Source organism: Dunckerocampus dactyliophorus, chromosome 2, assembly GCF_027744805.1.
Source record: "Dunckerocampus dactyliophorus isolate RoL2022-P2 chromosome 2, RoL_Ddac_1.1, whole genome shotgun sequence".
In the NCBI taxonomy this organism is placed as follows: Eukaryota; Metazoa; Chordata; class Actinopteri; order Syngnathiformes; family Syngnathidae; genus Dunckerocampus; species Dunckerocampus dactyliophorus.
In genome coordinates, this window is record NC_072820.1 from 44,885,193 (window position 1) to 44,900,164 (window position 14,972).

The following is a 14,972-nucleotide window of genomic DNA, read 5'->3' on the forward strand; positions in this document are numbered from 1 at the left end:
AGTTCTCATTGTGTGTTTCTGTTTTCTTTGCGGTTTGGTTCAGTTTTCTTTTAATGAGACGTGAACAGTTTACGTGCACCCATTTACGTTACCAAACAGTGATTTCTTTTGACGTTTCCATTTCTTCATCAAAGTGTTTTGGGTTTTTTTCTTGACCGCTCTGTAAACACCATGCTAAAACCTAAAATGTAATTCATTTTCTCTCAGGTTTACAAGCTTTGCAGTGACACGTATGACACGTTCGACCAGCATTACGGGAGGGGACTGCTGAAGGACACCATTAAAGATGGTATGTTTGTCTTCAATAATGTATACTTATTGCTAAAATGCTGTGAGGTTCGTGGGTGTTGAGGCACTGGCTCCTTTTGTAGTCTGCATTTGGGAAATGTGCACATTCAGCGACTCCAAGTTAAGAAAATGTTACAAATGATTGGACTCATACATAAAATACATTTATAACACAGATGTCACCTGTCCACCTGTCTCCCCTGTCTGCTAAAATGACACCCACACACTTTACAGGTATTTAATAATTGGTGTTTGACCAATGAGTTCCCAGGAATTTTGGAAATTGTACAACATGCGTTGAAAGAACTAGTGGAGGACAAGACCTTCTTCACACTGCCACCCAAGTTTTTCCATATCTTCATTGTAAGTCTACAGTGACCGATGAACCTTAATGTAATACAGAAGTGAGAGCACAAATACAAAAGCCCCCGCAAAGGCAGAAGCACGACTGCACATAGCCAACAGCCAAACTCCACAACACAGCTGTAGTGCATACAGTAGTGTGAAGAAGTGTTTACCTCCTCCCTGATTTCTTTTTTTTTTATACATGTTTGTCATACTTAAATGTTTCAGATCATGAAACTTTTTATTATTAAGGGAGGGGGGAAAAAAATCCAAACCTACATGGCCCTGTGTGGAAAAAGGGATTTCCCGCGAAACCTAAAAAACGGTTGGGCCACCCTTAGAAACTACAATCAAGCGTTTGTGATAACTTGCAATGAGTCTCTTACAGCGCTGTGGAGGAATTTTGGTCCACTCGTCTTTGCAGAATTGTTGTCATTCAGCCACATTGGAGGTTTTTTTTTTTAAGGTCATGCCACAGCATGTTCATTTCATTTCAGTTCAGTTGAGCACAGCAAGTCTTTCAGGTCAGGAAGCAGCAAAACATCCCCAGACATCACACTACCACCACCATATTTTACTGTTGGTAAGATGTTCCTTTTCCGAAATGCAGCGCTATTTTTAGGCCAGATGTAATGGGACACACACCTTCCAAAAAGTTCAACTTTTGTCTCATCAGACCACAAAGTATTTTCCCAAAGTCTTGGATCATGAAGATGTTTTCTGGCAAAATTGAGATGAGCCTTAATGTTCTTTTTGCTCAGCAGTGTTTTTCGTCTTGGAACTCTGCCATGCCGGCCGTTTTTACCCAGTGTCTTTCTTATGGTGGAGTCATGAACACTGACCTTAACTGAGGCAAGTGAGGCCTGCAGTTCTTGGGATGTTGTTGTGGGGTCTTTTGTGACCTCTTGGATGAGTTGTTGCTGTGCTGTTAGGGTAATTTTGGGTGGTTGGCCACTCCTGGGAGGGTTCGCTACATGTTTTCGCCATTTGTGGATAATGGCTCTCACTGTGGTTCGCTGGACTCCCAAAATATTAGAAATGGCTTTATAAGCTTTTCCAGACTGATAGATCTCATTTAATCTCAGTAAAGTTTTAACAGGGGGGCAATCACTTTTTCACACAGGGCCATGTAGGTTTGATTTTGTTTTTCCTTCCCTTAATAATAAAAAGTTTCATTTAAAAACTACATTTTGTGTTCAGTTGTGTTGTCATTGACTAATATTTAAATTTGTTGGATCTGAAAAATGTAATTGTGACAAACATGCAAAAAAAAAAGAAATCAGGAAGGGGGCAAACACTTTGTATGTGATTTGGATGTGAGCATATCTGATTCAAGGAGGAAAAGGCTTCTTGAGACGTCATCTGTACTTCTGTGTAGAAGGTGTCGGACGTTTCGCTCCTCATCCGAAGAGCTTCGTCAGCAAACTAATAAGTGCTGGTAGCTTAGGCCTTAAATACAGTAAGAGTGGGCGGAATTGGTGTGCCAACACCCTCCTCCTATTGGTTCGTTACACTAAGCCTGCATTCCTCATCTTTACAGTGGTATAATCCTATCCTGTTATTCACACCTACGATAAAAGGGAAGTGTCGCTCCCTGAATTGGGTATGAACGACTCTGATACTGGCTTGTTAGCATCTATTGTTCTGGCTCGGCCCTGCCTTCACCTCATTTGCAAGACTAAGAGCTGTGGGTTTTGGTCTCAGTAACCTGCTGAACACAGGGTCCAAATTGAACCTCAAACCACCATTCCGATTCAATGATGGGTTCTGTTGTTTGACAAAAATAGCTTCCTTTACTCCTCTTTCAAACCATCTGTTTTCTTTGGCCAAAATCTTTACCTCGCTGTCCTGAAAAGAGTGATTGGTAGCTTTAAGGTGTAGATGTACTGCTGATTGAGGACCACTAGCATTGTCCCTGCGATGTTGATAAAGCCTTTTTTGGAGCATTTGCTTAGTTTCCCCAATGTAGTGCTCTTTGCATTCCTCATCTTTACAGTGGATGGAATAGACCACATTGCTCTGTTTCTGGTTTGGAGCCTTGTCTTTAGGATGCACTAATTTTTGTCTCAGGGTATTTACTGGTTTGAAATAGGTAGGAATTTTGTGTTGCCATAAGATCCTCTGGAGTTTTTCGGAGACCCCCGCTACATAAGGGACTACCACTCCTCTCCTTTTAGCTTCTGTGGGCTTTTGGGTTTCTTTCCCTACTCTCTTCTTTTGACATTTGTTAAAAGCCCACCGTGGGTACCCACAGGTTGAGAGCGCTCTCTGGACATGTTGTGTCTCCTTTTTCTTTCCCTCAGCACTAGTTGGTATTTGTTCCGCTCTATGTTGGAGGGTCCTAATAACCCCTAGTTTATGTTGTAGTGGATGGTTTGATTCAAAAAGCAGGTATTGGTCAGTGTGTGTGGCCTTTCTAAAGACCTCTGTAAGTAGCTGTCTGTCCTTTCCTATAATTACCTTGCAGTCTAAGAAGGCTAGTTGGTTATCTTTAGTGTCCTCGCGAGTAAATTTGATATTGGTGTCCACCGCATTGATGTGATCTGTGAAAGACTGAATTTCTTGTTTTTTGATTATGACAAAGGTGTCATCACTTTTCACATCTGTCCCCACCTCAGCAGCAGTCTCGGTGGTGAGGAAGAGACTGCTCGAGGACTCAACTCTGCATCGGAGAACAAAACTTAGTGCTGACCACATCTGCCAATTACTGGAAATTTGCCTTAACACCACATATTTTCAGTTTAGAGGGAAATTCTACAGACAAATTCATGGTTGTGCTATGGGCTCACCAGTCTCACCCATAGTGGCGAATCTGTACATGGAAGAGATGGAGAAACAGGCTCTCACATCCTTCTCAGGGACAAAACCAAGGCACTGGTTTAGATACGTGGATGACACCTTTGTCATAATCAAAAAACAAGAAATTCAGTCTTTCACAGATCACATCAATGCGGTGGACACCAATATCAAATTTACTCGCGAGGACACTAAAGAAAACCAACTAGCCTTCTTAGACTGCAAGGTAATTATAGGAAAGGACAGACAGCTACTTACAGAGGTCTTTAGAAAGGCCACACACACTGACCAATACCTGCTTTTTGAATCAAACCATCCACTACAACATAAACTAGGGGTTATTAGGACCCTCCAACATAGAGCGGAACAAATACCAACTAGTGCTGAGGGAAAGAAAAAGGAGACACAACATGTCCAGAGAGCGCTCTCAACCTGTGGGTACCCACGGTGGGCTTTTAACAAATGTCAAAAGAAGAGAGTAGGGAAAGAAACCCAAAAGCCCACAGAAGCTAAAAGGAGAGGAGTGGTAGTCCCTTATGTAGCGGGGGTCTCCGAAAAACTCCAGAGGATCTTATGGCAACACAAAATTCCTACCTATTTCAAACCAGTAAATACCCTGAGACAAAAATTAGTGCATCCTAAAGACAAGGCTCCAAACCAGAAACAGAGCAATGTGGTCTATTCCATCCACTGTAAAGATGAGGAATGCAAAGAGCACTACATTGGGGAAACTAAGCAAATGCTCCAAAAAAGGCTTTATCAACATCGCAGGGACAATGCTAGTGGTCCTCAATCAGCAGTACATCTACACCTGAAAGCTACCAATCACTCTTTTCAGGACAGCGAGGTAAAGATTTTGGCCAAAGAAAACAGATGGTTTGAAAGAGGAGTAAAGGAAGCTATTTTTGTCAAACAACAGAACCCATCATTGAATCGGAATGGTGGTTTGAGGTTCAATTTGGACCCTGTGTTCAGCAGGTTACTGAGACCAAAACCCACAGCTCTTAGTCTTGCAAATGAGGTGAAGGCAGGGCCGAGCCAGAACAATAGATGCTAACAAGCCAGTATCAGAGTCGTTCATACCCAATTCAGGGAGCGACACTTCCCTTTTATCGTAGGTGTGAATAACAGGATAGGATTATACCACTGTAAAGATGAGGAATGCAGGCTTAGTGTAACGAACCAATAGGAGGAGGGTGTTGGCACACCAATTCCGCCCACTCTTACTGTATTTAAGGCCTAAGCTACCAGCACTTATTAGTTTGCTGACGAAGCTCTTCGGATGAGGAGCGAAACGTCCGACACCTTCTACACAGAAGTACAGATGACGTCTCAAGAAGCCTTTTCCTCGATGGACAACTCCTGTACGACTGAGAGCCTACACAGACGTATCTGATTCAAGGTTTTATCTGTTTCACCTGTGCATCATTATTCATTATTTTGTCACTTGAACCATTAAGGGTGAATCCTGCCATATCGGATTTTGAACAAGTGTTTGAAGTGTGAACAAGGAAATGCATTCTTCTCTCGTCCAGGCTTGGCTAAATTCTTCCACAACGGTGTTTGTCTGAGGAAGGACGCCGTGGCAGCCAGCATCCGCAGAGTGCAAAACATCCTCCGCTGGTTTGAGTCTCAGCGTCAATTGGCCTTCTATGCCAGCTCCCTTCTCTTTGTCTATGAGGGTTTCCCCTCGCCCGTCACCTCAAGCGCCTTTTCCTCCCTCTTCAGCAAACCTCCAATCAGCCCAATGGCGGGCAGAAGGAGTTGGGATGGGGAGGATGAAGGGAGACCGGAGATAGGGAGCAAGAAAGAAGAGATGGCAGAGTACAACAATAACAACTTTCAGGTTGCGGTGCCGTGTGATTGCAGCCTAGACTCCATATACACCAATCACAGGAAAGGTGGCCTCCATCTTTGTGATAAGAGCCACCTTCATGGCAACAGTGGAGATGATGGCACTTTGGGGACAACGGCATGCAAACCACTTTCTGGAGAGAAACTGCCTGAGCTCCGTGAGCAAGACAACTCTACATGGTTGTCCCAGCAACCACCAAACGGAAATGGAAACAAATCCCAACTGGAAGGAAAGGCCGAGAGTAGCGAGAAGGAGAAGAGCAGCAGGACAGAAGAGGACATAGTGCGAGGACAAGGAGGAGGTGACGCAGCAGAGTTCAGCGAAGGAGATGCAGACGTGGAGGTGAAGATGATCGACTTTGCGCACGTTTTCCCCAGCGAGAGCCTGGATCACGGCTACATCTACGGCCTCAAGCATCTGCTGACTGTGTTGGAGCAGATCCTTTGTGATGATGTTTAGACTCCTTTTTTCTTTTTTTTTAACCTCCTGATTGCCTGAAAGTGAACCACTGACTCCTACCCGTCCACTCTCCCTCCCGAATCTTGGAACGACCCACCACCATCATCATCTCACCTGTGATAGCTCTCGTTGATGTGTTTGTGCGTCGTTTTACCGAGCGAAAGTCACCGAGGCTGACAGATCCGCAGCTCTCCATGCACTAACCATTCCGATGAAGGTGTTCAGTCGGGTATGTTGACTCTCACGTTACACAAACCCCAAAATGTGACCCAACCTTTCCTGTAGTCCATTTGAAATACACTGGATTTGACAAATCTATTTTTATATCATGGCCACTAAAAAAACTTCTTTTGTTGTATATCAGAACATCTCAAATCGTGAGTGGTGCAGAGATTTTTCTATATTGTTTATATCATAGTAACTATTTGATCATATTTATGGCAGTTTTAGGTTTTAGAGTTGATTTTTGTGAGGATGCTGAGAGACAAGCTTTCACCTTAATTCTATGCATGGAAAGAAAAAATAGTTTCGCTTATTCTTTTCCTCTTTCAAACCATCATTTCATGGTACTACACTACATTTCTCCAACTTTCCTGTCTTTGTGGCTAATTTCAAGTTGTTACCGGGCTGTCGATCGATTAAAACATTTAATCGCGATTAATCGTGTTTTGTCCATAGTTAACTTGTAATTAATTGCAGATCGTTGTGTACCTTTTTGAAAGATAATTCTAAAGTTTTTAATGTACCTGTCAACATGAGACTGGGTAATATGCGGGCACACAAAATGGTTCTCAATGTATAAAAAAAACAGACACAATGTACAACAACGAGTAGACATTGGAGAGGTAAACTGTCCATCACTCAAATATCATTCCCTTCAAGCAAAGAATCTGACTAACATTACACATAAAGGTTTGCAAAAACACCCAACAAACTACATGAAATGAAAACAATGCGTTCGAAAAATAAATATTGCCAAAAAAATAAAGTGGTCAAGAACGGTCAGTAGTTTACAGAACTAGGACTGCGCCCATATACTGTAGTACAATCAGGTTATAGCTTATACTTCACTTCCAAAAACTCTTTTACACACACTTTATCACACTTTTCTTAGTCGGGTGACTTCAACAGCATGGAAGTATAACACAACATGCACGTTTTATTCTGTCCTATTTGACAAACACAGCAGTTCCAGCATAAACGCGAATAAATTGCTAATAAATCATAATAATAATGTTAATGAATTCCCTCACGAGCCTCTTTGAGTGCTGTTTGTGTGCTCGCTCACTTTCACCTTTGTCCCCACATACTAAGGAGACACAAGCGCTCTAAATAGCTGTCTTTGGCTCTGCCTGTCGGTAACCAGCAGCTCGTAACCCACATTTTAGCTCGCAATTCAAAACAAAAAAATCATCAAAATGGCTTGTATCTTAAAAAAAATAAAATAAAACACTCGTTAGTTGGTCCAGCAATTGGCATTTGAGACTTGACATACTCGGGTACGTCAACTCACAGGGACAGTAGATACAAATAACATTGGTCTTGTCGAGAGAGCCATCTGCCAGGGCTTTGAGGCTAAAGTCACCATTCAGAATACCCTTTTCTTTGTCCACTTCTGCTCAATATTTGTTCCTGCTTGTGGCTCAACATCAACTACACCGCGGATGCGTTTTCTTAAACTGCGGTGTGGGCCAAGGGTGGGTGAACTTAGGCAGCCCTAGTTATCATTAATAACTAATTTTGTGTATTCTTTTGAGCTGTTCTGTTCATTTCTGTTACGCAGGCGGGTGTCATGACAAGCGTTCGGTGCTGTGCCCACCTCTTCTAAATGTGCTGCGGCCAGGAAATGTACCGTGTTACAGACTTCAGGTGTGAAGTGGGCCCGTGTGCAAATACAAATTGCACAGTGTGAGTGGGGCCTTTGTGTCAAATTATTCTAATGGCACATTCTAGATGGATTTCATTGTAGTGGTCGTTGAACTACTTTTTTTTTTTTAACAGTACAGTGGCAGCGTCTCTCAGCATTCATTCACAATTTCTAGTTTTTTAGCATTTCATTGAATTGAGCTTACATGCACTCCGCAACATTTAATTGCTGCATAATTGACAAGCGTACCGTGTCTAATGAGTGTATAAACTGTCTACCTTTTTCAGTGCTTACAGGTTTCTCCTATTGTCACCACCAGGAAACAAATTTTCATTAGTTTAGTCATAGCAACACTTATTAAGTTACAGTAAATGAACAATCAGAGCTGTGAATAACACAACCACACCATCTCAACTGGATTTTCTTCCTTGCAAGTTTACAGAGCATTTTGAAAAGACAAGCAAACCATCAACTGGATTCAAGCGTGACTGTTTGAAGCGTAAACTGACACACCTTACTGCCGGGCATTACGTCAGCCAAGTTACTTTATTTGTACACTTTTACCTTGAGTTGTCGCTGTGTGTTTTTGTTGAATCCAGTGTCAACAGGGATCTGACTCAGGTAAATGAATGGAAAAAAGAAAGAATGCATAGTTTATATTAACATTGTGATGGCATTATATAGAGTGTATGGTTTTTACCATGCTTTTAAATATTACATACGCGCCCGACTGCCTGTGCTTTTGTTTTGTTCTGCTTCCTGATATTTGCAGCCTTAGACACTCCCACTTTATTCTTTATAATATATGCTAAAATATTAGTTTGAGGGGCTATACAGTCGTCCCTCGCCACTTCGCAGTTCAAACATCGCTGCCTCATTCGATCGCGTTTTTAAAAAAAATGAGGTAATAAATAATCACTGTTTGGTGGTTAACTAGGGCCGTAAAAAATATTGAAAGACAAGTCATGTCGCATTCTGGTCACTAGATGTCAGCAGTGTTACATTACATTATCTTAACTTGCACTGTGTGGAGTCAGCCGTGGACGCAGAGTGCAAAAAAGTTGTCCTCCCAGTCCGTGTGGAAGTGGTATGTTGTTGGCTTCTTACTTTGTCCTTCTTCTCCACTCAGTTTCAGACCCTTTCCTAAGTTTAGAATAAATAAATTGGAGGCTAACTAGTTAGCTCGGTAGCTTGCCATGCTTAAAGCAGCGGCTTGTGTCCCTGCAGAGATTCTGTAGCCTGTGCAAACAGTGAGGGATGGATGATAGACTGATGTCCATCTTTTTTTTTTAATGCCATGCGATCGACCCACATTATGTTCAAGATACTACAACAAGGAACTCTCCTAGTGCTATGTCTTACCTCTTATCATGTCTACTATATTAGGTAATATGAGTGTAAAGGTGACTATAGGGGTGTTTATTCCATAATAATTCATAATTATTTCTCTAATAATAAACAGGTTTTCTATGCTCTAACTGTGAAAATATTCCATTTATTAATATTGAATCCTACTTGGTGGAAATTCGCTTATAACGGTTGGGTCTGGAACCCAATTAACCGCGATAAATGAGGGACGACTGTACCATGATTGACGTGATATAATAATGTGTTTTTGTCGTCATAAAGTGGAGAATGAGGTACGACTGTGGAATAGTTGGAACAAACCAGATGTAGTGAACGCTACCTGGTAAGACCACAGCTGCCAAAGCCGAGCTTTATGTTTGGAGTGAAGAAAAAGTGCTGCTTAGTGAACGGTGAATGAAGATAGACAGTCATTGAATGTTTTATTTTTTTTTTGGGGGGGGGGGATCTGAGCAAAGTAGAATACCGTATTGACCCGAATATAAGACAACCCCTGACTATACTGTCTTTTTCAAGATTAGTTTTTTGAAAAATATTTTTTTCACAAAAAGGGATTTTAAAAACTGTGTTTTCAGTATCGGTCAAATAGCAGGTAGTTTGCAATCAAACGAGGCACTGGTGCCATATGTCAGACTCAGAACATCCATCTGTTCCAGTGCGGTTCCAGCTTTTCCTCTACTATGCTATTTCCTCAACTCACCACGGGTCATGGACAATCCACAAAGCCGCCTGTCAGTCTCGTTGAACCGAGCCACAATAAACCGTTCTTTCTGGGCACACCATTTCCGTACATCACACTTTGGAATTTGATGTTTCTTAGCTATTTGACAGTTGTTAGTGTGACGATTGTGTCGTTTATCGCCGTTGTCTTAAAGCAGGGGTGCCCAAATTTTGGCCGAGCAAAGTGAAAGGATGCAAGGGCATTTTCCAAATATTAAAAATTTCCAAATATTAAAAATTTCTTCTTAAATAATCTTCATTTTTTTCCTCATAATATTATGATTTTATTCCCATAATATTTTGACTTTAATTTTCAACCTAATTTTCCCAAAAAAAACTGTTATATTTTGGGTTTTTTTGCTTCTCATAAAAAAAATCACAAAAAAAACCCAACATTTCTTTAATAATTCAACGATATGCTACTAAAAGGCCATTATTTTTCCTTATTTGGATTATTTTTGCAAAATTAACTTTTTTTCTCTTAACGTTTTTACTTTTATTCTTGCAAGTTACATTCCCGCCCCCAGATTTCTGCTGTTTCTCATACTTAGAACTTTATTCACATATTTTGACTCGTAACATAACTTTTTCCCAAAAATGACAACTTAATGCGTTATTTCTCGTAATATTCTGACTTTTTTCTTTAATATTTCAACTTTATGCTCCTAAAACTTTATGCTCCGGCACTTTGGACACCCCTGTTTTAAAGTTAGCATCTTAACTCCTCTGTTATTTGCCAACTTCCCCACCTTTGAGGAACTTTTTCCGAGTTTTCGCTCAAGTTTACTGGGGTGTGCGCGCGTCAGGGTGGGTGAGAAGTTGTTAAGCACCACCCGCGGCTTTGCACGGATAATTCTCTAGATTTCCAATATAAAATGACACGTCTTTTCAGAATTGTCTTGAGTAGTAAAGTGCTGCATTGTATTCCGGTCAGTACAGTCATTTTATTTGCAATTATTTACCCTTCCTGTTGGGGTTCGAGCTCCTCGTTCAAGTTCACCCCAGCCTAAACCGACCGCTCTGAACAGGCCTGTTGAGAGCAGATTTTAAGTGTGCTCACAGACGTGCTAAAGATAAAAAGAAACTGTTTTCATCCGTGGAAATAAGAAACGCATAATATGGCTCCTTTAACTCTAAACAGTCATAAACCTAAATGTTTTTTGGTTGGTCATATTTGTTAGATGGATTACAATTTATAATATATATAAAGATATATAGAGGCTTGTAGGCTACTAGTTTTCTATTCATGGGCTGCCACTGCAGAAATGTAAGTCCAACTAGAGAAATGTGTCATTCACGTCATATACTGGTACATAAGGAAGTGCAAGTGTGTTTTTAATTGCTGCTGGGCATTTGTTTGAATGGAACATCCTTCACATTGTAACAGGCTTCTCATTTTGTGCTTGGACATTGCAAGCTGCTTGATTTTACTGATATGCACAGGCCTTTTACACCCAATATGTAGCTTTTAAATATACCTATGTACTGTATACAATGAAAATATGTAAAGCCAATGATAATCCCTTGGCAATTTAACCCGATTTAAGTTGTTGCACCTTTAATGTGACAAAAAAAAAGAGCCCGCTAATAATCGTTTGGAATGAACATACATTTTTAGGAGACTTCAGTGTTTACATGATTTAGCAATTATTTGTCTGTAACTGCATATATGAAATTGATGAATTAATTTGTGTCTTTGAAATATCCTTCATTCATTCTGGCAGCTTTATCAGCCTCTCCGCTTGTTTTGCTATGGCAAGCTAACAAGTTCCATATCATGCATATTTACATGGAATAAACCGTAAATTATTACGGTGTAAAATGACACTGATGCAACTTTTGTGCATTGTGTAAAGGCAGATAATCGTGTGATGGTCCTACATGTAGTCACTTTTACAGCTAATACACATAACTTTATTTACAAACCTTTTTCACCCAATTTGTGGACTTTTTTTTTAAAGTTTCAAGTACATTTTGTATCAATTAGAATTCCCATTCACAAAGTGACAAAGCAGAGCCCTGAACATTATACAGAAATTATTATTACAGTGTACAATGGAACCTTGGTTTAACGTCAATAAGCGTTCCAGAAGGTCTAACTGAAACGGACGATATCCTACCCTATTAGCTAGCTTACAAAATGGCGACCGGAAACCGAAGTTACATGGCCGTCTACAATGCCGACTCTCAAAGAACATGTTTTTATAGTTGTACAGGCATAAAACAACTCTAAATGTATAGAAATAGTGAATGATTGGATGAATTAACCATTAAGGTTACTTTTACCTTCACTGAACACGCTATTGTTGACCTGACTAAAAACAGGAAACTGGTGGTGATTGATCTCGCTACCACATCGTGTCCTTGGGAGCCTAGTCTTCAATGAAGGTAAAAGTCACCGTAAATGTTCATTTATCCTGTTCATTCATCATTTATATGTATTTTGTATTGTTTTCTACAAGCAAGACTAATTTTAAGACTATAAAAACGTGTTTTGTGTTAATATTTTAGAGTCAGCTGATGATATCATAGACTTCCGGTTTTGGTTGCCATTTTGTTTATCTAGCTAATGGGATGCTAACCAGGAAGGACGTTTTGTGATTAAAAAGAAAAAAATATATATTAAGAACACTGATGAACCCACGGAGGGCATAATAACACGACAAGACGTGCGCCGTATTGTATGCTAACCGGAGAATGCACGCTAACCGGGGGCGGAAGCTAACCAAGGTTCCACTGTATTATTAAAATACACAAGTAAAAACATCATTTCTTACTTCTAATTCAAACACAATGTGTTCTGGGATGCTGGTTGACCAGTCATTTGTATTTAGGATATCCCCCCCCCCCCATCACCGTAGGAAATTATGGCAATGGAATGAATCTGTTCCAGAGTGATATCACCATGATAACATGATTATTAACAGGTTGTGTTAAAAAATAGTTTGAGTTGACTGCTGTTTGAATTGAAATGCAAAAACAATAAAAAACATTCCCACCCTGCTTCTATGAGTCTCTTCCCTTGGACTGGGGGTGTTCATATTTCTAAAAAAAGATATAATTGAACAAGAAAACAGGAAAAATAAAAAGTTGAACTGTTGATACTAATACCAACAATAAAACAATTACAAGAGATTTCTTTAAACAACCTTCTCGACATATCTACATCCACTTGGTTTTAGCCTGCTTTTACAGTTAAAAACATGAAAATGGCCCCCGCTTCCATTTTTCAGCATGCGGCCCTTGTGTGTGAGGAAAAGTGTGGACACCCCTGACTTCGACATTTTGTACTGATCAGCCAGAGTAGATAGGATAATAAGCAGTAATTTTACAAGAATAAAGTCAAAATATTAAGAGAAAAAAGTTGTAATCTAAAAGAGGAAAAAATAAATTTTGCAAGAACAGCGTCATATGAAGAAAAATAACCCCATTTTATTAGCATAACGTTGACATTATAAATCATTTTTTTTAGTCACGTGAGAAACAATAACAGAGTATTAGGGCTACATTGGAGGATTTTGAGAATAAACTCGTACATTTATGAGAAAAAATACATTAAAGAGAAAAAAGTGGTAAATTTACGAGAATAAAGTTGTAATATTACGTGTCTTAGCTGTCTCAAGCAGTGCCTGTAACAAAGTTATGAGTTTTTTTGTAAATCTTGGACTTTGTCGTAATAGCGCAAGTTTTTTCTCGTACATTTACGACTTTGTCATAAATTTACAACTTTATTTTCGAAATCTCCGATTATTTTTATTCTTTGTAACAGGCATTGTCTGAGACAGCTAGAAAGAGGGGGACTTATGTGACTTTTGGCCTTGGGCAAAGGTTATATTACGACTTTTTTTCTCGTAAATTTACAACTTTATTCTCAAAATCTCAGATTTTTTTTTTACTCTGTCGTGAGAAACAAAACGAATAAAGTTGTAATTCTTGGAAAATTGGGTAGCGGAAAAAGTCAAAGTCAAAATATTATGGGAATAAAATCATAATTGTGAGAGAAATTCTTTACCAGGAGACACTTTGTGGGGGGCCAAGAGCAGATATTGGAAAAAAACAGCTGTAATTTTACGAGAATGAAGTCAAAATATTAAGACAAAAATGTGACCTAAAGAGAAAAAGTAAAAATTTCACAATAATAGCGTTGTATATTATGAGAAAAAATAACATCATTTTAGTAGCATAATGAAATTTTAAAGAGACATTTCTTAGTAGTAATATAATGAGAAACAAAATAATGAATACATTTTAGGGCTGTCAAAAATAGCGCAGTTAATGGTGGTAACTAATTTAATTCATTAATTATGTTCCTTTTGTAATTAACGCATGTGCATCATGCCAAGCCACACCTCTGTTATGACGACAGACGGAGGCACACGTCACACAGTCTGACGATCTTTATTCAGACCTGAACACAACAACAACAGCGCAATTCCAATCCCATAAACGTCTCTTCAACTCGCGTCTCTGGTCTGCTCAGCATCGGAACGACACTTCCTCATTGACCACCACGAGATGCATTCACGGACAGTCCGAACATCACAACGTTTTTATTATGCGTGTATGTGTGGTCTAAACGAACAGAAAGACACAGAAACACAATACATGGCTATCCCTATCGCTCACTAACGTAACTCTTACTGCAGAAATTTGCTGTGTACTCATCTTAAATTACGTGGTGTCTTTGAACGCAACTCCTCATTGCTCATAATAAAGCGGGAAGTATGATTGAAATGATCTGCTACTATTGAAGAAACCGGTGTAAGGCGTCTACATTTTTAGACCTGTGTGGTATCTTTTAGCTTGATATATATTTTCAGTTCATTTGGAGTTGTTAATACATACAAATATGCAGTCTAATTGAGTTCTGTCATTTATTTTTGTTCATAAAATACGGTAAAAACTGGCATATTTCACACATAGTTGCAAATGGTGACTAATCATGATTAATTCATTTGAAAACTGTGATTAATTTCATTAAAATTTTTAATCATTTGACAACTCTAATAAATTTGTAATTTTTGGAAAATTAGCTTGGGGAAAAAGTGAAGTTATGAGAGTAAAGATGAAGTATTATGGGAAGACTTTATGAGAATAAAGTCAAAATATTGAGAAAAATGCCGCAATTAAAAAAAAAGTCATTTTAGTTGCATAGATTAAAATATTCAAGAATTTATTTTTTTAAAGCCACAATATTATGAAAAACAGAACTGAATAAAGTTGTAATTTTTTGGAAACTTCAATTGCAGAAAAAGTCCTATTATGGGATAATAACGT

The 14,972-nt window shown here is 39.3% G+C and overlaps 1 protein-coding gene across 2 annotated transcripts in view; it reads left to right on the forward strand.

Annotated features, from left to right (window-relative positions):
• ipmkb (inositol polyphosphate multikinase b) overlaps window positions 1-12,698 on the forward strand; it is a 29,528-nt gene extending 16,830 nt beyond the window's left edge. For both annotated transcript variants that reach the window (XM_054763380.1, XM_054763390.1), the window contains 2 exons: window positions 208-289; window positions 4,965-12,698. In XM_054763380.1, coding sequence (XP_054619355.1) covers window positions 208-289; window positions 4,965-5,743 — 861 coding nt within the window. In that variant the 3' untranslated portion in view covers window positions 5,744-12,698. The remainder of the gene's footprint in view (window positions 1-207; window positions 290-4,964) is intronic.
• Window positions 12,699-14,972: the final 2,274 nt, after the last annotated feature.